Source organism: Dromiciops gliroides, chromosome 1, assembly GCF_019393635.1.
Source record: "Dromiciops gliroides isolate mDroGli1 chromosome 1, mDroGli1.pri, whole genome shotgun sequence".
In the NCBI taxonomy this organism is placed as follows: domain Eukaryota; kingdom Metazoa; phylum Chordata; class Mammalia; order Microbiotheria; family Microbiotheriidae; genus Dromiciops; species Dromiciops gliroides.
In genome coordinates this window covers 537,573,058-537,598,743 of record NC_057861.1, presented here as the reverse complement: position 1 = coordinate 537,598,743, position 25,686 = coordinate 537,573,058, and the positions used below count along the sequence as shown (strand labels likewise).

Here is a 25,686-nt window from a genome sequence, read left to right as displayed (position 1 = left end):
CTAGCTAGCTATGGAGCATCAGAACCCATTTCTCCTGAAGAACCAATTTCATTCACTTCCAAATGAAATCCAACCGGCTTCCAAAGAACCTACCTGCCTTCCAGCAAAATCACCACCACTTTGAAAAGATAAATCAAGACCAAAAATATTCTAATTGTGATAAATATTTGAGATCTAGTTGGGTTCATCATGTTTTAAGAAAAAGAGACAACAGAATAGAAAACGCTTGTTTGTAACCAGCAGGGAAAACCAGCAAAATGGAAGGAAGCATCTTCTTGAGGGTAGTTCCCAATATATTATTTAACATCTGTGACTTTCATATCATGCCATATTATTTTCATTTAAATGAGTCAGCCAATGAAAATAACTAAGAATGTTAGTACATTAGGATTTGCTGACCTGGCCAAATAACCTACACAGAAAAAAAAAAAAATCAGGATTTCAGTTTTCCCAACATTCCCCTGCAGCTTGTTTTCAGAAATTTAGGCCAAAGACCCTGGCACATAATCCCAGCCTGATGAAATCAGTTCCCAAGAGGACTAAAACATCCACACAGAACAGACAGGGCCTTGGTTCTAAGATCTGGGGTGTGCATTGAGTTAACACCCACCCCAAACTGAGATTCTCTATCTTTAGACGAGATAACTCCATGGAAGGTTCTGAATGAATCAATCAGCTTAATTGGACCCAAGTGGCAGCTGGAAATGGAAATAAAACATTCAAGATTCCTACTACCCTTCAGGGACAGTGCTAAAATAAATTCTTTGTCCCAAAGAAGTTGAGGTACAAAAAAATTCAGTGCAAGACTTTGGGGAGTTGTGGGATAAAAATCATATTGGCACGATCATAGATCATGGGCCAAATGCCAAACAATTCAACCATCTTACTCTCCTGGGCTTTTAAACAGAGTCCACTTGTCTTGGTGCAATGTTGAAATTGTCCTAAAGCAGTCGGATTCACAGGCTGGGAAAACCAGGCACCAAGATGGAGCTAAATGAACTTCTGGAGAGCACTTGCTATCTGGCAAAGTACTTCCTCATTCAAGGGTAATTCCAAGCCATCTGTGAGATCATTATCTTTCAGATGAAAAATTAAGGGCACTGAAGTCCCCTCAGTATGACATTCAAAACCTCTACTGGGCCCCCTCCTTATGCTAACCTAACCATATTTCCCTCTACATTCTTAACCTGGTGTCCATGGATAAATTCCAGGGAGTCTATGAACTTGAGTAAGAAAAAAAAAAATTGTGTGTGGTATGTGTATATGGTTTCCTCTGTAATCCTATATTTTATGCATTTAAAAAATCAGGAGTCCAAAGGCTTCAATGGCCAAAAGGGTCCATCATGTTTTAAAAAACAATTCTTTAAAAAACAATTCTCTGAACTAGACAGATATACAGTTGCCAACTGGAAACTCCTATCGTAGCATAATAAAACCTTCTTCAGCTAGGCCTATCTCCTGTTCCTTATGGATATGCTCATTCCAAACTTGTACACCATTCTAAAATGAGTAAGGCAGACAGAAATGAGAGAACCTCTATTAGATAAACTGGATGTTCCATGGACTTAAATATTAAACATTATCTTTCCCCTACAAAATCTACCCCTCCTCTTAAACTTCCTAATTACTATTCAAAGGTACTGCCATTCATTCTCCCAGCAGCCCAGGTTCGAAACTTAGGTGTCACCCTCTATTCTTCCATCTCTCTTACCCCTCCATATTCAATCTGCCACACCAAGGCCTATCAGATTTTGCCTTCAAAAAAACATCTCAAATGTACCCTATTTTTCTAATCTGACATTGCTACCACCACCCTGATACAGGTCTTCATCAGCTCCTGCTTGGACTGCTGGGTGTCTGCCACAAGTCTCTCCCACAAATCGACCAACATCATCCTCATAAAGTACAGGTCTAACCATGTCACACCTAACCCCTTCCTGTCCACCTCCTCCCCCTCAATAAATTCCAGTGGCTTCCTATCACCTCCAGGAACAAATATAAAATTCCTTATTTGGCATTCAAAGCTCTTCATAACTGCCATTCCCCACCTTTTGAGTATTCTTATATCTTCTCAAATACCCTATGTACTCTCTGATCCAGTGGCACAGCCTCCTTGCTGTTCCTCAGAACAGCATTCTACTTGATTTCCCAATTTTCACTGGCAGCCCCTCACACCTCAAATGCCCTCTCTATTCATCTCTTCCTCCTGGCTTCCTTCCCTGACTTCTTTCAAGTCCCAAATAAAATGCCATCTTGTACAGGAAGCCTTTCCCAATCCCTCGAGTCTAGCACCTTTCCTCAGTTGACCATCTCCAATTTATCCTGTATATAACTTGTTTCTACTTGTTTCAGGGTTTGTCTTTTCCCCTTTCTTTGTATCCTCAGCACTGTTTACTGAAACAGTATTATTTATTGAATGACTAAATCTGAGTCTAATGAACAATACTCATCTTGTGGATCAAAAGAACAAGTAAATGGAAAATGGAAAATGAAAATTCCCAATTTCTCCAAATACTTTCTGTGGAACCTTCCCCCACCTTCTTTATTAGGAAAAACTGATGCTTAGTTTTTTCGTTCAAAGAAAAAGTTGTTTCTGAAGAGGTCAACAGAAAATGAACACAATAATTTACATTATACAAATAATTTAAAGCAGTCATTTGGAATTGGAATCACCCAGATAACCAAGACTATCTACTACACTATGTACATGCAAGCAAAGCTAGAACAAGATTTCACTGTAACATCAAGATGTCCATGAAGGAAACATACATATGCTATATTAATCGTTAACTCAGAGGTGGTGCAAAGGGCTTTTGAGGGAGACATGTGAAAAGGTATTTAGCCATGTAATATAACCAAACATGGTATGACCCTAAACTAAAGGTTTGGGGAGTGGTAGTTTTGTGTCCTATTTTGGAGACAGGAATTATGAGGCAACCAAGCCCATTTTATATGAAATTTCTCTAAGAATAAACTTTCACATGGACACTCACTCATAAGGCATGCTGCCCTAGCCAACAATAAGGTTATTCTTCTCTAGTGTCATATTTATATTTGTGCTGGATTCCCTCCCTGGGAAGCTCTACCCAAGTGATCTTGCAACTTCTCACCAACATTGGTCCTTCATTGGTTTGATTAGAAACCTGGGCCCAAAAGAAATTAGGGGAGCAGAGGCATGGCAAGAAAACTCCTTCCTTCCCATCCAACCTCAAACTTCTGTTTTCAAACTAAGGTTGTACTTCTATCTGCTAACCCAAATGGTCTCTGTAGGGTACAAGGACTGAAGAAAGAATGGGTCATGGACAATAACATTTCTAGGTGGGGCAGTAGCCTAGTTCTTTTCATTGGCTGACTCATTTAAATGAAAATAATGTGGCATGATATGTAAGTCACAGAGATGTTAAATAAGGTATTTGGGAAACTACCTTCAAGAAGATGCTTCCTTCCATTTTGCTGGTCTTCCCTGCTGGTTACAAACAAGTGTTTTCTATTTCATACCCATTCCGTTGGCTGCTGTGTTGACACTTAACTGTATACTTCCTTTTGTTATTGGGAAAGGCTCACTGGGAAAAGATGAAAAGGAGTGTGTATATTCAGAAGTGGCTGCCACTTCTGCCCTACATTGTGGTCACCAAGTAATCCTATGGCCTCTGCATGAACATTTCCAGTAAAAAGACCAGTCATGGGGCAGCTAGGTGGTGCAGTGGATAGAGTACTGGCTCTGGATCCAAGAGGACCTGAGTTCAAATCCAGCCTCAGACACTTGACACTAGCTGTGACCCTGGGCAAGTCACTTAACCCCAATTGCCTCACCAAAAAAAAAAGGCCAGTCAACCAGCATTAAGCACCTACTATGCAGTAGCCTGAGCAGCTAGATGGCACAGTGGATAGAGTGCCAGCAAGACGAATGAGTCAGGAAGATTCATCTTGAGTTCCAATCTAGCCTCAGACACTGTGTTGACTCTTGTTTTTGCCTTAGTTTCCTCATCTGTAAAATGAACTGGAGAAGGAAATGACAAACACCACTTCCAGTATCTTTGCCAAGAAAACCCAAATGGGATCACCAAAAGTTGGACACAACTAAATATAATGTGACAGACACTGTGCTAAGAACTGGGGTTACAAAGAAAGGGCAAAAGTGACTGCCCAAGGCTCTCACAGTCTAATGGGACAATGTGCAGTGTACAGTGACAGCGAACTTCCTATCTCATCAAACAGTCTACTCTTGTTAAACTACCTATATTTTCTATACTAGTACCCCTGTTTTAACACCAAGATGAGTGTGGTATAGTGGAAAGAATATTAGATTTGGAGTCAGAATGGGGAATGTCAGAATGGAGTCTAGATGCAAATCCTGCTTGTGCCACTTATTACCTATGTGTCCTCAGGCGAATCATTTCTTAGATTGTTCTTTTCATCTTTAAGATGAGAAGGGTGTGGGGCAGCTAGAGTTCAAATCAGGCCTCAGCTAGTGTGGATAAAACACTGGCCCTGGAGTCAGGAGGTCCTGAGTTCAAATATGAGCTCAGACACTTAACTAGCTGTGTGATCCTGGGCAAGTCACTTAACCCCAATTGCCCCACAAAACCCAAACAAAAACAAAAGAATTACCTCACACAAAAAAAAAAAAAAAAGATGAGAAGGGTGGCCTAGAGTGTGTGCTGGTAAACTTCAAGTCAATATCTAGCTCTCCTATATACATATCTATATCTACATCTACATCTATATGTGCAGAGCACTCTTTTAAGGTTAAATTACATTTTCTCCATCACTTCCTTAATTCTAGATGATCAAGAAAATCATAAATCAAGCCCTGATCTCTATGTAGCTAGCATGCACCAATTTTCCAAGGTGTAAAATACTGACACTGAAAATTTAACAATCTGCTAGCCAAATAAAAATGGATCTAGGACACTCCTGGATGATTAGGAAAGGAAAAATCAAGATGCTCGGCATCATGACCCTTGTCACATCAGCACAATTCTAACAAATGAAAAATATTAATCACAATAATGAACTTGAATGTTGTAGTTTGAAGAAGCATAGAATGAACATAAATGATGCAGAGGGAGAATATATACATTGTATAATACACAGAATAATAAACACATTGATTATAATATACAATGTCTACACTGTGAATAAGCAGAAAAATATACAGTGGCTACATTGTGAAAAGCCCAAGTAGCAAAAAAGAAAAGAAATACAAAAAATGAAAAAGAAAGAAACACAGTGACTACAACATTGTAAATTGACCCTGGAGAAGAGTTGAGAAAATGTACCAACCCCAACTCATTGAAGAGGAGGGACAATGTGTCAAGAATATCGCATACACCTTCAGAACTGCTTTTTCTTAATCTTTGTTACAAGGGATGTGTCTAGTTGGGGGATGGGAGAACATAGAAGAAGTAAGATATGTAAAAGCAAGAGATCAATAAAAATAAGATTTTTAAAAACTGAAGGGCTGCAATTTTTTTAATAGCAGAAACCAATGAAAAAAATCAAAAAAAGGGTCGTTTTCTCTGATCAGAATCTTTTCAATTTCCAAATAAATATCAATTTTCTCCTATTGGCCCTGTGAATGCCTAATATTCCTGTCATTGGGTATGGGGGGGGGGTTCCCCTTTCCTTCACAGCCACAAGGCTCAGGCACCATACTCCATTCAATTATGAGCACAACTTCCCTCACCCCATACAAACTTGCTGAACCTGTTAAGGGAAGCTTTGGGGACCCAGCTCTCCCCATCACTGCCTATTTTATTAAGGCCATGCTACTCCTTTTACCCTGCAACCCAATGTGCCACATACATTCAAGACTGAGAAGCCGCAGTGCCCAAGTTAGAAACAATTTCCAAGACTGTTAGATTTCCATGAAAAGATTTAGAATCAACTGGATCACTGAAGAACACTTTGCTGGAAGGTCAGCAATGGGTCAAAGCAATGTTGCCATCTCTTTTCTAAGCATCTGATTCTACTACATACACACATACACATACACATACACACACCCTCCCCAAAGGCATGATGGGCAAGACTTGAAAATGGGTCAATAGGGGCAGCTAGATGGCGCAATGGATAAAGCACCAGCTCTGGATTCAGTTCAAATCAGGCCTCAGACACTTACCACTTAACACTTACTAGCTGTGTGACCCTGTGCAAGTCACTTAACCCCAACTGCCTCACTTAAAAAATAGTTAACAAAAGAAAAAATACAATAGAGACTATGTTAATATGTGGTCAAAATGTGCCAGCAGATCCTCTTCTCCCCACCCACCCCCACTTTCTATTTGAATTTGACACTGCTGATTTAAGAAATCAAATTCTCCTAGGTCCCATTTAAAAAACACAATAAAGACCCCCAATACTTGATATGTTTATGCAAGGAGCCCACAAGACTGCATATTGGTCTAACCAAGCAAGACAAGAAATTAAAGTTTTAAAAATCTTCTTCTGCCTAGTAACATATTTGAAAAACAGGGTTTGAGGTGGCATTGAAAACACTGGATTTCCCAAGCTGGACGAGCTCAGATCACAACTGTTCTCTGGAGTCAACTCAACATCTTTCTTCACTCCCAAAAGTGGGCAATACATACTAAATTCAAGGACAAAAGGTTTTCTAGATCATTTTCATTCCAGTACTTATGATATCCGTGTTTCAAGAATCAAATCAGCTGTATCCTTGCCTTTGTATTTCCACTAATTATCCTACTGATACTGAGGCCAAGTCACTTCACCTATGAACAGGTTTCTTACCTGTCAAGCAAAAGCGTTGGACCCCAAGGGTCACAAAAGGTCCTTTTTAGCATTCTAGAATTCATATCCTTATACCTGACTTGTTTAGGAACATCCAACATCCAATTTCTGGGTCCTCAAGTCAAAAACCCTCCCCACAAGGTACCTTAGAGCCATCTGCCAGTAAAGAGGAGCCCTACCTGTCATACATACCCCACATTCTTTTTTCATGAGGTTCTGTATCATTTGGGTGGTATTTTATTTATACCCATCTCTGTCCAAGAAACTGATTTTAAAATTAGGCTGAAATGTTCTTTTTCATCAGAACTGCTCAATGTAAGAGGTACGCCAACAATGAACCAAGTACATGCCTTTGGATTAAAGTCCCTTCCTTATTCAGGCCCTCACTAGTTCAGCTGGTTAAACTCCAAGATTCTGGTTCTAAAGAGTCTTCATGTTGTAAAAGTTCTAATTTGTGTATGATGTTCAAAATATTCATACCTCCAATACATACTCCATTACCATTTCTTGCCTAAATTCCATACTCCCACACCCTCCCACCTACACTATCTCCATAATTACGGGGTTGAAAAGTGCTTGTTCATCAAAACCTCAGGTTAATTCTGATTCCAGGGCCCTGTCAAAAGATTCATTGGTTTACAGCTTTGGAACTGATAGTAAACAACTGCAAGCTTTATGTTATACAGGTCTTGGAAGGGGGGGGGGGGAGGTACTGGGGGAAAACCATCAAAAACTCATTGAAGAAAAACTGCTATTTTTCTGGGAGCTTTTATTGAGAACGGGGGCAGCTAGATGGCGCAGTGGATAGAGCCCGGGTCCTGGATTCAGGAGTACCTGAGTTCGAATCAGGCCTCAGACACTTAACACTAGCTGTGTGACCCTGGGCAAGTCACTTAACCCCAACTGCCTAACCAAAAAAAAATTTGAGAACTGGACACCCACCCCAAAATGGAGAGAGACCAAAGTATCCACAGTAGAGACTGTTCTTTAGACCTAAAAATTCTAAATATATAATGTTTATCACTCAGTCCAATACTGGCCTTTATTACCAAGTTTATTATGCATTTAGCGCTAATTATGTTCCTGGTATGCACCAAGTGGTAGAGACATCTTGGGGAACCAGTCATTTCGCTGGGACCCCATGCTTTCAGAAGCCTCTAAATGTGAGCAAGAGTATTGAACTTAGCTATCTGTCCCTTACTCCTCCCAAAGGGCAAGAGACCTATCAAGCACATTTGGGTGGCAGGGTCATTAATTTATAAACTTTTATCTAAACATCCATCCTTGTCAACCTGAAAGGCTATGCAATGGTCACTAAGAGACCACAGTGAGAGGCTCTGCTGAGTTTTATTGGTGTGTTGATTTCCTGATTGCTTATGGCACACTAATGAAGGTCTATAGCTCTTTTATACCAGCCATATACTATAGATACATAATTCTGAATGGATTTCAATGAAAATTTGGGCATCTTCTAAGCACTTCTCTTAGACCAGAAAACGAACCCTGAAGGCCTAATCTTTCCACATCAGAGCTCCTGTTCTGAGACACATCTTGAATGGCCCACTTTATGTTGGTGACCAGCCTGCCTACCCTTATACCAGTCACACTCCCTCCACTTAAAGCATGTAGTATTCTCTGCACCAAACCCTCTTTTACAAATCCCAGAACCACAATCAAATCATTACTACCATCACTACTGGAAAAGGAGTGTCAATCTACCATCCAATGGCTCCACTCACCTTACCCACCACTTTGCAAACCCAACTGTTCTGTTTAATGTTGTCTTCCCTCCTCGGCCCCCCCCCCCACCTTAGATAAAAGCTGCTTAAGGAGAGGGACTAAATCTATTTTTTTTTTGCAGGGCAATGAGGGTTAAGTGACTTGCCCAGGATCACACAGCTAGTAAGTATCAAGTGCCTGAGGCCGGATTTGAACTCAGGTCCTCCTGAATCCAGGGCTGGTGCTCTATCCACTATGCCACCTAGCTGCCCCCTAAATTTACTTTTCTGTTGATGCCCTCATCACAGTACTTGACACAGTGACCATTTAATAAATGCTTTCTCATTCATTTCTAAGTAGATGCTAAAGAGAGGCATGTTTACAGTGAATATTCCCCAAACTCAAGGCTCAGCTCTTCTTAAGAAGCAAGCCATAGATGGGAGCCCACATAGTCAGGTGGCAAAAGTGCTAGCACTGAAGTCAGAGGACCTGGGTTCAAATTCTTCATCTGTTGGCACTAAAGACAATGCATTTAACTGTGGGCTCCAAGTGTCCTTGGCTGCAAAATTGACCATCATAAGTCCCTTCCAACTTTAAATCTGTGATCTGATGATCCTCAATGAGAGGATTATGGTCAGAAATAAGGGTGATGGGGGCAGCTACATGGTGCAGTGCATGGAGCACCAGTCCTGGAATCAGGAGGACCTTAGTTCAAATCAGGCATCGAACACTATTTAGTGACCATGGACAAGTCACTAAAACCTTGTGAAGGAAGGAAGGAAGGGGAGGGAGGGATGGAGGGACGGAGGGAGGAAGGAAATAAGGGTGATGGCGGTCAGAGGATAAGAGTTGAACTAAGATCATTTTTCTTGTGCTAACAGGGTAATGTGGGGTGGAAAACACTGAACTAGGACCCAGGATAACTGAACTATAGTCCTAGATCTACACTATCTACCTGTATTACCTAGGATATAGGCAAATCATTTCTCCTCTTTGGATTTCAGTTTCCTCATCTATAAAATGGGAGGATTGAGGGGAGGGAAAGAACATTTAGGCTCAATTTTCTCTGAAAGTAATTTTGATCTGGAATTCTGGGTCAACTAATAATCTAAGCACAAACTCGGCTTCCTCCCTTCCACCCAGTTCTCTGCCCTCTGCCCCTTGAGTCACTCTTAGCTGATCTAGCTGAACAGATAGCTCTGGTCAGTAGAGGAACAAGGTCGGAGGGAAAGGAGTGTCACCAAACTGTTTTTAGATCCTAACCACCACACTTGCCCACCCAACAGCCTTTATGGCACAGAGGAATTCGGTAGCATTATCTTTACAACAGGCCAATTAAGGGGACAATATTCTCAGGCTACCCCAGCAACAAATGCCTGGGTAGGAAGAACAAGTACATGGTCAACAAACACTTCCAAAGCTCAGTTCATTCTGTCAGCAACTGATCCCTACTTGGAAGGATTAGGGGAAAGATCAAAATCAGTCTGTAAATCAGTCAACAAGCACTTATAAAGTGCTTACTATGTGCTAGGCTATTGTGCTAAGCACTAGGGAAACAGAGGAAAAAAATCAGTCCTTTGCATCAAGGAATTCATATTCTAAGAGGAGGATAACCTATAAGTAACTATGCTATGTATACACATGATTAGATTTCTTGCTGTTTATTTTTCATTCACTTTTCAGTCGTGTCTGACTCTTTGTGACCCCATTTGGGGTTTTCTTGGCAGAGATACTAAAGTGGTTTGCCATTTCCTTCTCCAGCTCATTTTTTTTTTTTTTGGCGGGGCAGTGGGGGTTAAGTGACTTGCCCAAGGTCACACAGCTAGTAAGTGTCAAGTGTCTGAGGCCGGATTTGAACTCAGGAACTCCTGAATCCAGGGCCGGTGCTTTATCCACTGCGCCACCTACCCGCTCCCTCTCCAGCTCATTTTACAGATGAGGAAACTGAGGCAAACAGGGTGAAGTGACTTACCCAAGGTCACACAGCTAGAAAGTGTCTGAAGCCAAATTTGAATTCGGAAAGATGAGACTCCAGGCCTAGTACTCTATCTGCTGCATCACCTAGCTACCACTATGATTATAGACTATTTAGCAGGTAATCTGAGAAAGGAAGATATGAGCAGGTGGAGAAAGTAGGAAGAATTGCTAAAGAAGGTAGGATTTGAGCCAAGTCTTGGAGATAGCCAAGAAAACCAAAAGGCAGAGCTAAATGAAGGAGCAGAGCATTCCAAGCTTGGGATAGTCAGTGCAAAGTGAACCATGGGAAATGGAATGTCATTCAAGAAAGCACAAGGAGGCAGGCCAATGTAGATAAGCTGTATGGTGAAGAATCAAGTCTAATAAAGTCTAAGATGACAGAGATCATTTGAGTCCAAAGCCTCCATTTATTGGAGAGACAGAGGCCCTGCTCTGTCATGGAGATGTGTAATCTGGAGCAAGTCACTTCCCTTCTTAGGAGCTGCAAGATATGGCAGTTGGGACTCAAAATAATCTGGCCAAAATAGGTATGACATAGATACAGCTAGTTCCTAATCTACCCACAAGTGGGGGAAGTCAACTTCAATTTGGAGAAAGATCCTTTTGTCTTTTAGGTGCCATTGGAGATTCCTTGAAGAAGTGATGACGGCAACAAAAAGACAATTATCATCCCCATCATTATATCCAACATTCAGGTGGTAAACTCTTAGTTCCTTACATATACTATCTGATTTGATCCCTACAACAACTCTGAGGTAAGTGATACTATTATCCTCATTTTAGAGATGAGAAAACTAAGACTCAGAAGGGTTACTTGCCCAAGGTCTGAATGTCTGAGGAAGGATTTAATTCTCACTCCCTAGTCAATATTCTATTCACTATACCACCACCAAGCTGCTCCACCATTCTTGACCGGCCAGTCACCCCAGCAGCTAGAGACTGAGCAAAGACCAAGAAAAAGGGAATAAAATAAAAAGATTTTCCAAGGGGGTAGAAATGGATGGGGGTCAGAGGATGTGGGCACAGTGGCCAACTCCACCCCTGGACTGCAGTGGGAACTGGCCAAGCCCTCTTATTAAATAGAGCCCAGTCATGGAAAATCAAGAAAGCCTAAAACAAAGACTCTTTCAGGGAAAGAGATGCAACACATTTTCTGGTACCACATTCTATAAATAAATGTTGAACATCACCCCTACCAAACAGGAGAATCAGCTGTCAATGGGTGAACAGAGGCACCTTCTGAATGAGGGCCTAGACACAGGTGCCTTCCTGATGGTATCAAGATTAAAAGCCACAATCACCATGTCAACAAACTGTAAGGAAGCAAGTTTTGGCCTAGCCCCTTGTGTAATGTGGGGGAACTGACCTTTATGCCTGGACATTTTTCCAGTGTGACAAGTTCTTAGGGAACTGACAGGCCAATGAGCTCACTGTGGGAGGGGTGGGGGGTATCCCTTAAAGGCCCTTAGAATTTTAATCAAAAAACCAAATATGGTTTTTTGAAATATTTTCCAAAGGGGGGCAGGGAGATTGAGGAAAGATCAGACACAATGCCTAAACCTGATCATACCTTCAGCTGCTTTCCAGGAATAGCCCATATCCATGCTCTTAACCATCACTTCCCTAGCACCTTCCCTATGACCCCTGGGTAGGGTTGGCCAAGAAAAAGGAATTCGGTTCTAAATATGGAACTTCAAGAAAGAGGCTGAATGAAATCCCTAAAACAATGCATTGTAGTGAATCAATATGGAGTCTGTGTAATGAGCTCTGGTGTGATACTAGCCGGGGAAGACTAATAGAAATAACCAATATGCAGCCTCTACAATAAGTATCCTGTTCCCTGCTGACCTCTTGTCCCTCTCTCTGTGAACACTCATGAGTGTTTAGGGGCCGGATGTTTTCTTCAGAAGGTCCTGTTTAGTATTGGGTGGGTGGCAGTTCTGGATGGGGCTAAAGAGGGTGAGCAAGGAGGCACCAGTGCCCTGGGGCATTTGCTTAGGAAGAATTGAAGAAAATGGCTGTCGGATCAAGCCCTTGCATCTGGGATGATGGAAAGTCCCAAACCAAAAAGCCAAGAAGAAATGAAGGCTGTATTGACTTATCTAGGACAAATCGCACCTCATAGCAAAGAAAAGAGACCTTTTAATTTTTAGTTTTGTGCTCTTTCTATTAACTCATGGGAAATCATGCTGGATACATGTTAACAAAAATGGACCAGGGCAGCTAGGTGGCACAGTGGATGGAGCACCGGCCCTGGAGTCAGGAGGACCTGAGTTCAAATCCTGCCTCAGATGCTTGACACTTTAAAGCTATGTGACCCTGGGCAAGTTACTTAGCCCCAGTTGCCTCACCAAAAAAAAAAAAATATGGACCAAAACCCTAGGTCTAGAAAGTAAAGGACAGCAACCCACAATGTTAACACTACTGATGCCACCAGGAGGCATGCCTACATGCCAACTTCATGGCTGACACTGCATATCTAAAATGATGGAACCCAACTTCCATTCCTGGGCATAACTGAGTGCTTTGCCAAATTGCGGCCACTTAATGAATGCTTGAAAATTATGAGTATGCTATTTTAAGGTCAATGAATTGAGGATTCCTCCATCATAGTTTTATGAAATGTATCAGCTGACTAAAAATACAGGACAAAAACGTGCTTAGTGTACAAATGGATCTCCACACCCTTTGCAGTAACTGCAGAAATCTAAAATAATGGAGGAGACAGGTGCAAATGGTTAGGCCATCACTTGTAGTTGGGTGGGAGGTATGGGTTACAAAAGGCATTCAAGGGGAGTCAGGGACCTCACATTAAAATACACACCAGCCTGAAGCAGCTGCACCACTTGATCAAACCAAAGGTCAAGTTTCAAGCTGTGTCCCATGGGCTACAAGTCCCTGTGCCCCCAGAGCCAGATGAAGAGGGGGAAACTGTCCCAGTAACCCAGATGCTGGTTTAACCCAATATCCAACACTTTTAAAACATGAGAAATAGAGGTGTTTTCCAGATGTCTCCAGCCACATACAATGATTTTAAGCACACCTTCCTCCTTCCAGCTGACAACTAAGAAACCCTTCTTAGGGGAATGTTCTTTGTAGGAGGGGATAGTTCAGAAAGTCCAAGTGCAGAAGGGGCCTTAGATCAGTCTTCCTCTTCCTCACCCCATGAACAGCCAGTTCTATTAAGTCCTTACTTTCTTTGGTCTTGATGCTTACTGGTCAATTTGGCACAAGAAACTTCACTCTATATCCCAACTACCATACTCTTTTCAGATAATAGAGTTTGGACAGAAAACCAAGGTGAAGTTTTCCATCTATGACTGAGGGTAATTTGTGGAGGTGTTAACTAGGATAATAAAGTGGAAAGGGCTTCACTAATTAGAGGCAAGGAGGGAATGACAGGGACGCCAGGGCACAAATAAACCCCTGTGGCAAAACAAAAAAAGAATGGCACAAGGAATGTGATAAAGCACCGGCCCTGGAATCAGGAGGACCTGAGTTCAAATCCGGCCTCAGACACTTAACACTTACTAGCTGTGTGACCCTGGGCAAGTCACTTAACTTCAATTGCCTCACTAAGAAAAAAAATAACAAAAAAAGATTACTTTTTTTTAAAAAAAAAAAAAGGGAGTTCTGAAAGATTTTGCAGCAGAGAGAAATAGAAATTACTTTCTCAATATACCTCCCCAGAGGTCGAGATAACCCCATGACACATTTTGATTCTCCCACCTCCACATTGCAAATAAATGCCTATGTTAAATCATGTAGTATTCAATTAAGAAAATACCATTTGAGGTGTCTTGATGGGTCATTGTTGGTCCAAAATAAGGGCTGTGGAGTGATAGATTTATGGGAGGAGGGATGACTCAAATGCTCAAGTTTAATACGAAGCTAACTTTGTTCAGAAATACACATCAGGGGCAGCTAGGTGGCACAGTGGATAAAGCACTGGCCCTGGAGTCAGGAGGACCTGAGTTCAGATCTGGACTCAGACACTTAACACACTTACTAGCTGTGTGACCCTGGGCAAGTCACTTAACCCCCATGGCCCCGGAAAAGAAAAAAAAAATACACATCACATCCAGGTCAGTGGGCTATATACATACACACAATCTCTGCTGTAGGTCAGCAAGCCCTTCTCTTATCCCTGAAGCTTTTTAAGGTGCCTTCACAACCTTGGAGATTTTATTGGTTCCTAATTTCCTTTCTGGGACAGTTCAACTCTCCAATGAAATCACCATTGAGGATTCCTGCACCTGAATACTCCCACCACCTGGTACTCTCCCTATTCTTGTGTTACTTAATCACTGGCTACCTAATAACCTACCTAATAAAACTGGGTACCTAAATAAATTCTACTTAATCCCCACCTCCCATTCTCTCATCTTTATCTTCCTCAACCCTATCTCCCACCTTTCCTTGTCACTACCCACAGCTTCTCTACATTCATTCTTTTTTGTTTGTTTTTTTTTGCAGGCAATGGGAGTTAAGTGACTTGCCCAGGGTCACACAGGGTCACACAGGGTCACACAGCTAGTAAGTGTCAAGTGTCTGAGGCCGGATTTGAACTCAGGTACTCCTGAATTCAGGGCCGGTGCTTTAACCACTGCGCCATCTAGCTGCCCCCACCTTCATTCTTGGTTTTGGGTTTTGTGGGGCAATGAGAGGATTAAGTGACTTGCCCAGGGTCACACAGCTAGTAAGTGCCAAGTGTCTGAGGCCAGATTTGAACTCATGTCCTCCTGAATCCAGGGAGGGTGTTTTATCCACTGTGCCACCTAGCTGACCCCTACATTCATTCTTAATAGGACCCACATTAAGGATCTCAGAGTTCCTTAAAGGGCTTGGACCTTGTGCAAAGTAGCACCTATAATAGTAACCCCCTCCTTTCTTAGGAAAATATTTCTGGAAAAGTTGAGAAAATAGAAAGAGAAAAGTTAAGTAAACTACGTGGGCTCACACAAGAGATTCAATGGTCATGCCAGTGTTTGAACTTTGTACTCTATATCCCACATCCCACCTATAATTGAGTGTTCATAGGATCATAGATTTAAACTGAATAGGAAGAGACCATAGAGGTTAGAGCCAACATCCTCATTTTTCATCCTAAGAATCAGCAGTAATGTTGTAATTGAACCAACCCAGGGCTTTCCAACTCCCAAGTTTAATAACCTAACCATTGCCCCACACTCATAAGGTACAACAAGAAACCATCCCTTGAATTGATTCTTCTTTGGCAAAGTTAAACAGTGTTACCATCTAACCTGTCCCTAAAGCCCTTGTAAGAACAGCTTTCCTCCATGCATACCATTAGTGAGCTGTGATGTACCCTGAATGACCAGTAAGCTAAAAATGACCTCCAGAAACATCATTTATCCCCACCAGGACCACTGCCTCCTGATACAGTTGGGCATGATCCAAGGTGGTAACAAAATGTTTCCTCAATTCTGGACAGCTCTCAGTGATGTTGACCATCAGTTAACAGGGGACAGAGAATAGGGCTGAGCCTATGCCAAGCCAAACCCCTCTTCCTTTTTTCCTTTTTTTTTTGGTGGGGCAATGAGGGTTTAAGTGACTTGCCCAGGGTCACACAGCTAGTGGCAGGCCAGGGAAGGAAGTTCAACTTAGTAGAGCTTCTTAGTAGAAAGTAATAGAAATGGGTCCTCAGATAAAGACTTTGCAAAAGGCAATGGTGGGTTTAACACCATATGCAGTTCTCAAGGCTTACATACAGCCAGTGGAATCCCTATAAACTTGACTCTGAAATCCAGTTCCTGAGTACTTTATGAAAACCATGAGTCAAAAAGCTTAGAAACTATAAATATACATATAAATACCCTTGCAGTATCACAACACATCCTTTTAGTTGTGATACTATGTGATCTATAGACCATCACCTATCAATCAATAATCATGCACTAAGCACCTACAAGGTGCCAGGCACTGGGCTAAGTCCTAAGGATACAAAGGCAAAAGCCCAGTCTTTGCCCTTGAGCAGCTCCCAATCTAATAGGGGAGACAACATGCAAACCATTGTGTACAAAACAAGCTACAGGATAAAAGGTAGAGCAAAGAATTAAGAGGGATTGTTAGCAGAGCATCCAGGGTGAGACAGAATTTAGTGAAAAATGTAAAGTCAGTCAGAGACAAAAGGTACCTTGAGAACACCAAGACCTCCTGTTGATGCTTTTGTGATACTTCCATAATCATAGGAATTTAGATGGGTAAGAAATAAGATTTGGTTTACGTACAATTGTCCAGAATTATGGGTATGTTATAATGCAAAGCCACCCCTGTGGGAGACCCTTCACCTCCCCTTCCCTAAATTGTGCCCAGGAAAGACGGGAAGTGAGCAAGTCCCCTCACCTTGACACTTCTGTGGTGAATCCGTGAAGGTTGGCATTTGACGCTGCTGGTGTTACAGCAACCTGTGCATCGTCTGACCTCCACACATGGGGGCCAGATCAGGAAGTTGGCCGATGTGGGATCAATCTGACTCCGAGGTATCTCATAAATAACCGTTCTCGTTTTGCAAACAGCAGGAACTGCTTCCTCTGCAAAAACAAGAGCTACAAGTGAATAGTTCACACACACACACACACACACACACACACAAACACACACACACACAAACACACACACACACACACACACACACACACCACTACACCTATGGGGCATGGTCTACATTTAGCCCCACCTCATTCAGCATGGCCTATAGGATAAGGCACTGGAACTGAAACAGGAAGACCTGGGTTCAATTCCTTGCTCAGATGCTGTGTGACTTTTGGGTAAAGTTACTTAATTTCTCTGTGCCTCTTTCTTCATCTGTAAAATGGGAAGGTTGTACACAAGGTCTCAAGTTTCTGTCTAGTTCCTAATCTATGCCCTTATACTGCTTATTCCCTAACAGTAAGAGAAAAAAACCCTGAATGAGAAGAACCCAGAGTCATGTTTGGGTTTGTTTTGGTGTTTTTTTTTGGCAGGGCAATGAGAGTTATGTGACTTGCCCAGGGTCACACAGCTAGTAGGTGTCAAGTGTCTGAGGCCAAATTTGAATCCAGGGCCGGCTTTATCCACTGTACCACCCAGCTGCCCCAAGAGTCATGTTTGTTAAAGGTGACTCAGAATGGTAGTAATACAAGGTGCTTCCCAGGAGGCCAAGATTTCTTCACAGTTAGAGATCATCTTATGGTCCAGACAGTTTTAATAAATAGAAAATACATTGAATTTGGAGTCAGAGAACCTAACTTTGCACCTCATATATTACCCATGAGAATTTTAGCAAGTCTAAAGACATTTTGTCATCTCTAAAATGAAAAGACTGAACTAGATATATTCTTAAGTCCCTTTTGCTTTAAATCTATGGTCCTAAATATTCTGAGCACTTTTTATCCAGCACTGGACTGAATTGTAGGATATAAAAGAAGAAAATCTTTGCCCCGAAGGAGTTTATAATCTATTTGCTATGAAAAGAAACAAGACCCATTTAGAAATTGAATATGATATGTAATAATAATTTATAACTACAGTTATATGATAGAAGGGAGGAGACTCAAGTTCTGCTTTTAACTCTCATATTTGCTAGTTGTATGATCTCCACATTGACCAGGACTCGCAGGGGAAGCAATCAATTTATCAGTCAACACATTTATTAAGTGCTTACTATGTGCCAGGCACTGCTCTAGACACCAAGGATGGGGACATAAAAATGAAATAAACCCTGCCCAAGATGTTCACACTCTACTGAATACCACAAAAAAATGTACACTGTAATTCACTGTCAACTATTATGCTCTATACTTTTGCTTAAAATGCCCAAACCAATTTCCACCTAAAAAGTAGAGGCATGGGGCGGCTAGGTGGCGCAGTGGATAAAGCACCGGCCCTGGATTCAGGAGTTCCTGAGTTTAAATCCGGCCTCAGACACTTGACACTTACTGGCTGTGTGACCCTGGGCAAGTCACTTAACCCCCATTGCCCCACAAAAAAAAAAAAGTAGAGGCATGGGGCAGCTAGGTGGCGCAGTGGATAGAGCACCGGCCCTGGAGTCAGTAGTACCTGAGTTCAAATCCGGCCTCAGACACTTAACACTTACTAGCTATGTGACCCTGGTCAAGTCACTTAACCCCAATTGCCTCACTAAAAAAAAAAAAAAGTAGAGGCATTAGAAAAACTAAAACTATAGCAAGATATTACACTCTTTTATAGACTTACTCTTTTATAAATGTGTAAATAGTTTTTCAACTGTCCTTTCTGTAATACCTATGGTGTCATTGTCTTTCTTTCTTTCTCTTTCTTTTTTTTTTTGGTCCAATACATTTTGTTCAATATGTGACTCTCTTAATGTTTTTTGAGTCCAAATCTGTCTTCCTTTGTATTTTTTAAATAAATCAATGTTGGCAAAAATTTAAAAAATTTAAAAGTATAAGCACCAGCCCTGGATTCAGGAGGACCTAAGTTCAAATCTGGCCTCAAACACTTGACACTTACTAGCTATGTGACCCTGGGCAAGTCACTTAACCCCAATTGCTTCACCAAAAAAAAAAAAAAAGCAAAACTTACCAGTCAATCTTACCAGTCTCTTCTAAAGAGGGCAAAATTTGGGGCACCTTGGGACCCTCAGTTTCCTCCTCTGAAAATAAGAGGCTTGAACTCAATCTGTAAGTTCCTTCCCAGATCTAATTCTAAGTGCCCAAAATACAAAGCTTGGATAGACAGAAGAGAGCAATGTTGGTTAAAAGCTTTAAGGGAAAGACTTAATGTAGGTAAGACTTCCTGGAGGATGGGCAGAATTCATGGGTGTGAAAAAAAAATTCCAGGGAAAGAATATAAGGGGCACAAGGGCTGATGGGTTGAATTAAGAATGTCTTGTATAGAAGACACTGAGGAGCATCTGCCTGGCTGGATCAAAGGGTGAACACTGGAGAGTAAATGTAAATGGGAGATAACTAGGGATAGACCAAGATTTTGTACAGATTATAGCAAATTCCTTTTTGGGTGGTTGGGGAGGGGGCAGGGCAATGAGGGTTAAGTGACTTGCCCAGGGTCACACAGCTAGTAAGGGTCAAGTGTCTGAGGCCGGATGTGAACTCAGGTTCTCCTGAATCCAGGACCGGGGCATTATCCCCTTGCCACCTAGCTGCCCCCTGGACTTGATTTTCTAGGCAACATGGAACCATTCATTGTAGGCTTGAGGAAAAGAATGGCAAGGAGGAAAGATCTAGGAAAATTCATCTGGCATCAGCATGCAGGATAAACATATAAGTATACACACACATATGAAATTTTAAATAGCTTAAGTTTGATAAGAGTTTCCTTGTATTAGATCACTGAAACCTGCAACAGGTTGAGTAAGAGGCATGATTACTTTCAACATACTTCCTAACACTTCCACTTCATGCAAGAGCCATCATTGCTAAGGAATAGACTATTTTCTGCTCTTCTCTACTAAGTGTGGCAGCTGAAATGGTACAGATTGATCTGTACAGCCTGGAACCCGAAGGAACTCTCTTTGAATGCCAGAAAAGGATTAACTGAGAGAGAAATCCCTCTAACCAAGCTCAAGCTTACACCTTAATCTAAGTTCATTACCGGGAAATGTGGCCAGAATTTAAGAGTCCTCAGCTGTTCTGGAAAATATTATATAATAACAACTTTTTAAAATGCTGAGACTTGAGTCAGAGTACAGTGTCCATTATCAGTCAGACTTCTTACCCTCATTAGTTAGAGTAAGAATAGGGAGAAAACATAACTGTTACTAACTCTCTTTAGAAGTGAATGAGGGGCAGCTAGGTGGCGCAGTGGATAAAGCACTGGCCTTGGATTCAGAAGGACCTGAGTTCAAATCCAGCCTCAGACACTTGACACTTACTAGCTGTGTGACCTTGGGCAAGTCACTTAACCCTCACTGTCCCATAAAAATTGAAAAAAATTTAAAGAAGTGAATATGAAATGTATTCATCTTAGATCATGTACCTACCCTAGAGACAAGCCACTAGTATTATAAGTATAGCTATTAAGTAAAGCCCAAATGTCAATTCTGTTATAAGGATAAAAGAGTAATTCTCTTCACTCAGAAAATGAGGAAACAATAGAGAATAGTATCAGGAGTCAAGAGGTTTAAATCCCTGTTCTTCCACTGACTATGTGTGTAATCTTGGACAAGTCATTTCTCCTTGATGAAACATCCTAGATAACCTTGAAGGTCCCTACCTACTTCCATGTTTATTTATGTGGTTCCCTCTTATTGGAGGTCTTCCTTCTCTGTATTGTGTTTTTATCTCTATTGTTGACTATTGTTGACTGTTTCATATTATCTTGCCTCCCCTGTAGTATTAAGAGAAGGTACTGGGTTTGGTTTTGTTTTCTAACTCCAAACCTCTAACTTCTTTCAAAAGGTCTAACTCAGGGCTGAACATATCTAATACATATCAACACATATTGACTGATTGGTGAACTGATATATTTATGTAGATAATACTTATAATGCATTTAAAAAGACTGGGTTCCCCAGGATATACCTACTGAATCAAGTGAAGTACATACCTAAATAGAGAGGTATGAGCTAAACAGTATTAGAAGGCTTCAGTTGAATGATAAGACTCACTGGTCACTGGTGGTTCATGTCAATTCCTAAGGAACTATCCAGTGAAATGCCCCTGTGAGTTATCTGTGTACTCAGCCCAATGACTTAGCCCAATCTTTAGATGGCAAATGTGAAGTGAGGAGGGAGGGATAGCTCTATGCTAGATGTCAGAGTAATGATTCAAAGCTGTCTTTAACTGGCTTGGGCCATTGAGCTAAATTTTTAATAAGCTAAAGTCAAATAGGGCTAAATGTGAATCCTTACACTTGGATTCAAAAACAAATCAATTTCATAGATACAAGGGAGCTAGTGGTACACTTGATTCTTCAGATGTTGCCACCCCTGGCAGTCTAGAAAGAAATACTGCCTCTGTGGCATTTTTGTTTAGCCCAAGAGGTAGGGGGACAGCCCCATAAATCGAGTGTATTGTATGGGCATGAAGCACAAGATCCTTGTTGGAAATCAAAGTGCAAAAATCCAGATTCCCACCATCAAGGTCCCATATGTTACCTATCCCAAACCCCTCACAAAGAGTTACCAACTCTGACAAGAGAAGCCAACACCTCACATACACACACACTCTCTCTCTCTCTCTCTGTAACAGCTGGCATTTTCTAAATGTAGCCAGACACCCACAACTTGGAAAAAACGATATGAAAATAAATGTCCTGGAAATTTGTGTGCTGTTTTCTTGCACAATGACAGAGCTGATAAAGCCCCCACAGCCAGCCATTCAAGCTGCATTTTGGAAAAGATGTGATTGGAAGGAAATGAAGAAAAAAGGCAAGTTGCCCACTTTTCCAGAGTGTCTGTACTACTGCGTACCCTACTGTTCTGAAGCTAATAGCTCTAAGCACTCTGTGTTCTCCATGTTATGAATTGGAAATTACATACAACCACATTTTCCAACTGAGGTCTACTCTCTAACATGCTGCAACAAGACAAGGCACCAAAAGAATTTATTCACACTCATCTGTCTTGGACTCATTGTTCACCAAGGCACTGTAGCAATGAGAAGGCTGTGGTTGGGGAGAGAGGCACCCACAAAAACAAATGGTGAATTTTCATTAAATCATAGAAAGTTAAAGCAGGAAGAGACCTTGGAAACCAATACATAAAACCCCATAGGCCCCTTCTAATCTAACCTGGTTGGGGCAGCTAGATGGCACAGTGGTTAAAGCACCGGCCCTGAATTCAGGAGGACCTGAGTTCAAATCCGGCCTCAGACACTTGACACTTACTAGCTGTGTGACCCTGGGCAAGTCACTTAACCCCCATTGCCTGCAAAAAAAACAAAAACAAAAAAAAACAAAAAACCTAATCTAACCTGGTCACAAAATTAGGGGCAGAAACAAGATTTTAAGATCATAAGATTTAGAACTGAAATAGACCTTGGGATTTGACAGATGAGGAAACTGAGGCCCAGTGAGGTGAAGTGATGTAACCAAGGGAAACATTTAAATTGCACCTACTTAGACCTTTACAAATTATTATTTGATTGATCCTCAAACAATCCTGGGACGTTGGTGGTATTGTTATCCACCCACATACCAACTGTACAACCAAGGAAGCTGAAGCAAACAGAGGTTATGTAACTTGCCCAAGGCCACACAGGTAGTGTCTCAGGCTGGATTTGAACCCAGGGCTTCTTGACTAGGACCAGCACTCTAACTACTGAGTCACTTAATTTCCTCAAAGTCACACAATGAATGAGTTAGGATTAGAAGTCAGATCGTGGAATTCAAAATCCTGTCCTTTCTACTTCACCTTCAGAACCAAGGTATTGTGATCCCCACGTTCAATGTTTTTTCCTTTCCATTATATCACCCTGCCCCTTTTTCAATTCTACCACCTTTATCAACAATTATTTAATCAACAATTGGGCCCACCCCCATTTTATATTTAAAGTATTCCACAGTGTATCCCAGGAAGTCTTGGGACCATTTTAAGCTTCAAAACCAGGGGCAACTAGGTGGCATAGTGGATAGAGCACTGGCCTGGATTCAGGACCTGAGTTCAACTCTGACCTCAGACATTTGACACTTACTAGCTGTGACCTTGGGGCAAGTCACTTAACCCTCATTGGCCCACACAAAAATTTTTAAACTAAAAAACCAAAACTAATTAAGCTCATCTATTAAAGCCTAAATAGTGCTAAAACTTTGGGGACTCCTCAAATTTCCATATAAATAAATGTTAGTTGTTATTTTAACTATTGGGGAGGAGGTGGGGAAACAAGTCCTTATGGTTTCTTACCAATACTTCTTTTTTTTCGAATAGGACGCTTTTCCTGCTCATGTTTAGAAGCATGGCCCATATGAGCTTTCAGGTTTGTTTCTGAAACATCCTCGTATCCTAAGGAGGAAAGAGAAAGGAAAAGTGACCAGTTTGAACAATGAACTAAGTGCAACCATGCCTGGATTGAGCTAAAAACAGCATGTGTGGTATAGGCAGCTATGTTTCCAATTGAGCCTCTTGGCTCCAAGACTTCTGGCATACCGTGGGTGACCACAGTCAGCTCCCAATGGATGGACAGTAACAGAGACATTTTAACTATCTATACCTTGAATTGAAAGAACAGGAAGATCGATGGATATTTGCAAATATGACTTGTGAAAATGCAAGACTGAAAAATGGATATCATAGTGACCCCACCTATTTTCCCAGAAGACAAAAAAAGAAACTAAATCTCAGTAGAATTCAGTTCGTAACTGCCCTTGGCAATTACAAAATGAAGTCTTGGCCTACCCAATATCCAAGAAGGAGCCATGTGAATGAACTACATAGGCAGGAAAATTTCTTTGATCTCTTGCTAATTTCTCCCTCCAGCAATAGCTATGTCTAGAGGGGTCTTCTAAATGAGCCTGGATGAGGCAAGCAACATAAGGGGAATAGGACGTGACCACTACAGAAGGGTCAAGAAAACCACTGAACATCCACCCCACAAGATGTGGTAACTCAACCCTCCATGGGACAATGTTCCTTCTAAACTCCCTCCATCTAGCCTTCAAGAACAAGAAACAAGTTTAGGTTTTCTTTTTGTCTCTATTGAAAATATCCCTAATCAGGTTGTCCTAACCTTCAGACATCAGACATCAGATGCTACTCCAGGCTCTTGGACAGGATCTAGACTTGCCTTGTCCCCCAAAGGACCATGAGAAAAACAAAATCAAAGACAGGAAGATTGGCATTCAACTTATCATAAAATAACCTAATGACTACTCCATGATTGGGTTCTGTTAAGTGAAACCATTTACTTAAAGGCATGTAAGAAAAATGATTTTAAAGCAAATTGACCAGAAGGAAAAAAAATCAGAAGAAGTAGAATGTTGTATATACTGTGGTTCTTGCTAAATGGGTTGATTAGGTCTGCTGAACTGCCTTCTTTCCTTTGGTCTTTTTTTTATTCTTTGTTACAAGGGATGAGAAGGGGAACAGGAGTACATTCAGAAATGAAAGTGATATACAAAAATATAATTAAATTCAAAATTATGAGAAAATTAAAAAGCAAACCAAAAACAGTAGAAACTCAATTTAACTGATACAATTCTTCTACATGGTACAAAAGGATCGTAGTGCCCTGTGACATAAGAGGATATTTTATAGATTTTACCAATACTGGCAACATAAAAAGAAATTATTTTTTAAAATGCAAGCGGGTGGCATCCCCCCAAAAAATAATCATTTGTACTGCATGCTGTTTCTACCCTTCTGTATTAACTTTGAACTGTCCTAACTTCTGCAACATATGCAGTTGAATGCCTGTTTCATACTTACTTTGACCTGCACCATTTGCCATAAGGATCCTCCACATCTCTCCTCCACACCCCCACAACTCTTTTGGTTAACAATGTATAACTATGTGCTCTTGTGTAAGAACTTGCTAGCTTTAGCCTCCTGCAACTGAAAAGGTAGTGTCATAAGACACCTGAATAGTTATCTCACTGGCAACACATACCCTAGGGCAAAAGAAGTCTTGGAATGATATCTTTGACTTCTTTCCTCTTAAAGCAAGCAGTTAGGATTTGTTTGGTTTTATGATCACAAAAGTCCACAGAGAGGCATTAATTGGTACTTAATTGGCATCTATGAATATCTTGGCTAACCCATTTAAGGCCAAAGGTGAAGATGATGACCCACTAAACTAGGCTAACCTGGACCAGAATATTGGTTCTGACATAATACTACACTATTTATGCCACTTTCTCTGGGACTTGGATTTCCTCTTCTGTGAAAAAGAGTAAGTCTATAGACCTTTTATGGATCTCAAAATCTGTGATTCTTCATTGGTCAACCTATAGCACTCTCCAGATTACAACCTATATAGCACTCTCCAGTCCATTCAGATCTAACATTTGCATTAGAAGAAAATGGAATCCTGTATAATATTCATGGAAGCTGAAAATACTAGATTTTGCACTATTTTTCTTACTTAACCCTGTATTTTCAATGTCAGTAGTATTGTTTTCTAAAGACCTAAAGCAATCAGATCAGAATTCAAGTTGCCTTTGTTTTTTTGTTTTGTTTTGCAGGGCAATGAGGGTTAAGTGACTTGCCCAGGGTCACACAGCTAGTAAGTGTCAAGTGTCTTGAGGCTGGTTTTGAACTCAGGTCCTCCTGAATCCAGGGCCAGTGCTTTATCCACTGCG

At 41.2% G+C, this 25,686-nt stretch overlaps 1 protein-coding gene across 1 annotated transcript in view; it reads right to left on the bottom strand.

The window, feature by feature from the left end:
• The window catches only part of PDGFA (platelet derived growth factor subunit A), a 38,991-nt gene that overhangs the window by 4,629 nt on the left and 8,676 nt on the right, over positions 1–25,686 (bottom strand). The window contains exons 3-4 of the mRNA XM_043979608.1: positions 23,294–23,392; positions 16,816–17,003 (exon numbers count right to left, since the gene is read on the bottom strand). Coding sequence (XP_043835543.1) covers positions 16,816–17,003; positions 23,294–23,392 — 287 coding nt within the window. The remainder of the gene's footprint in view (positions 1–16,815; positions 17,004–23,293; positions 23,393–25,686) is intronic.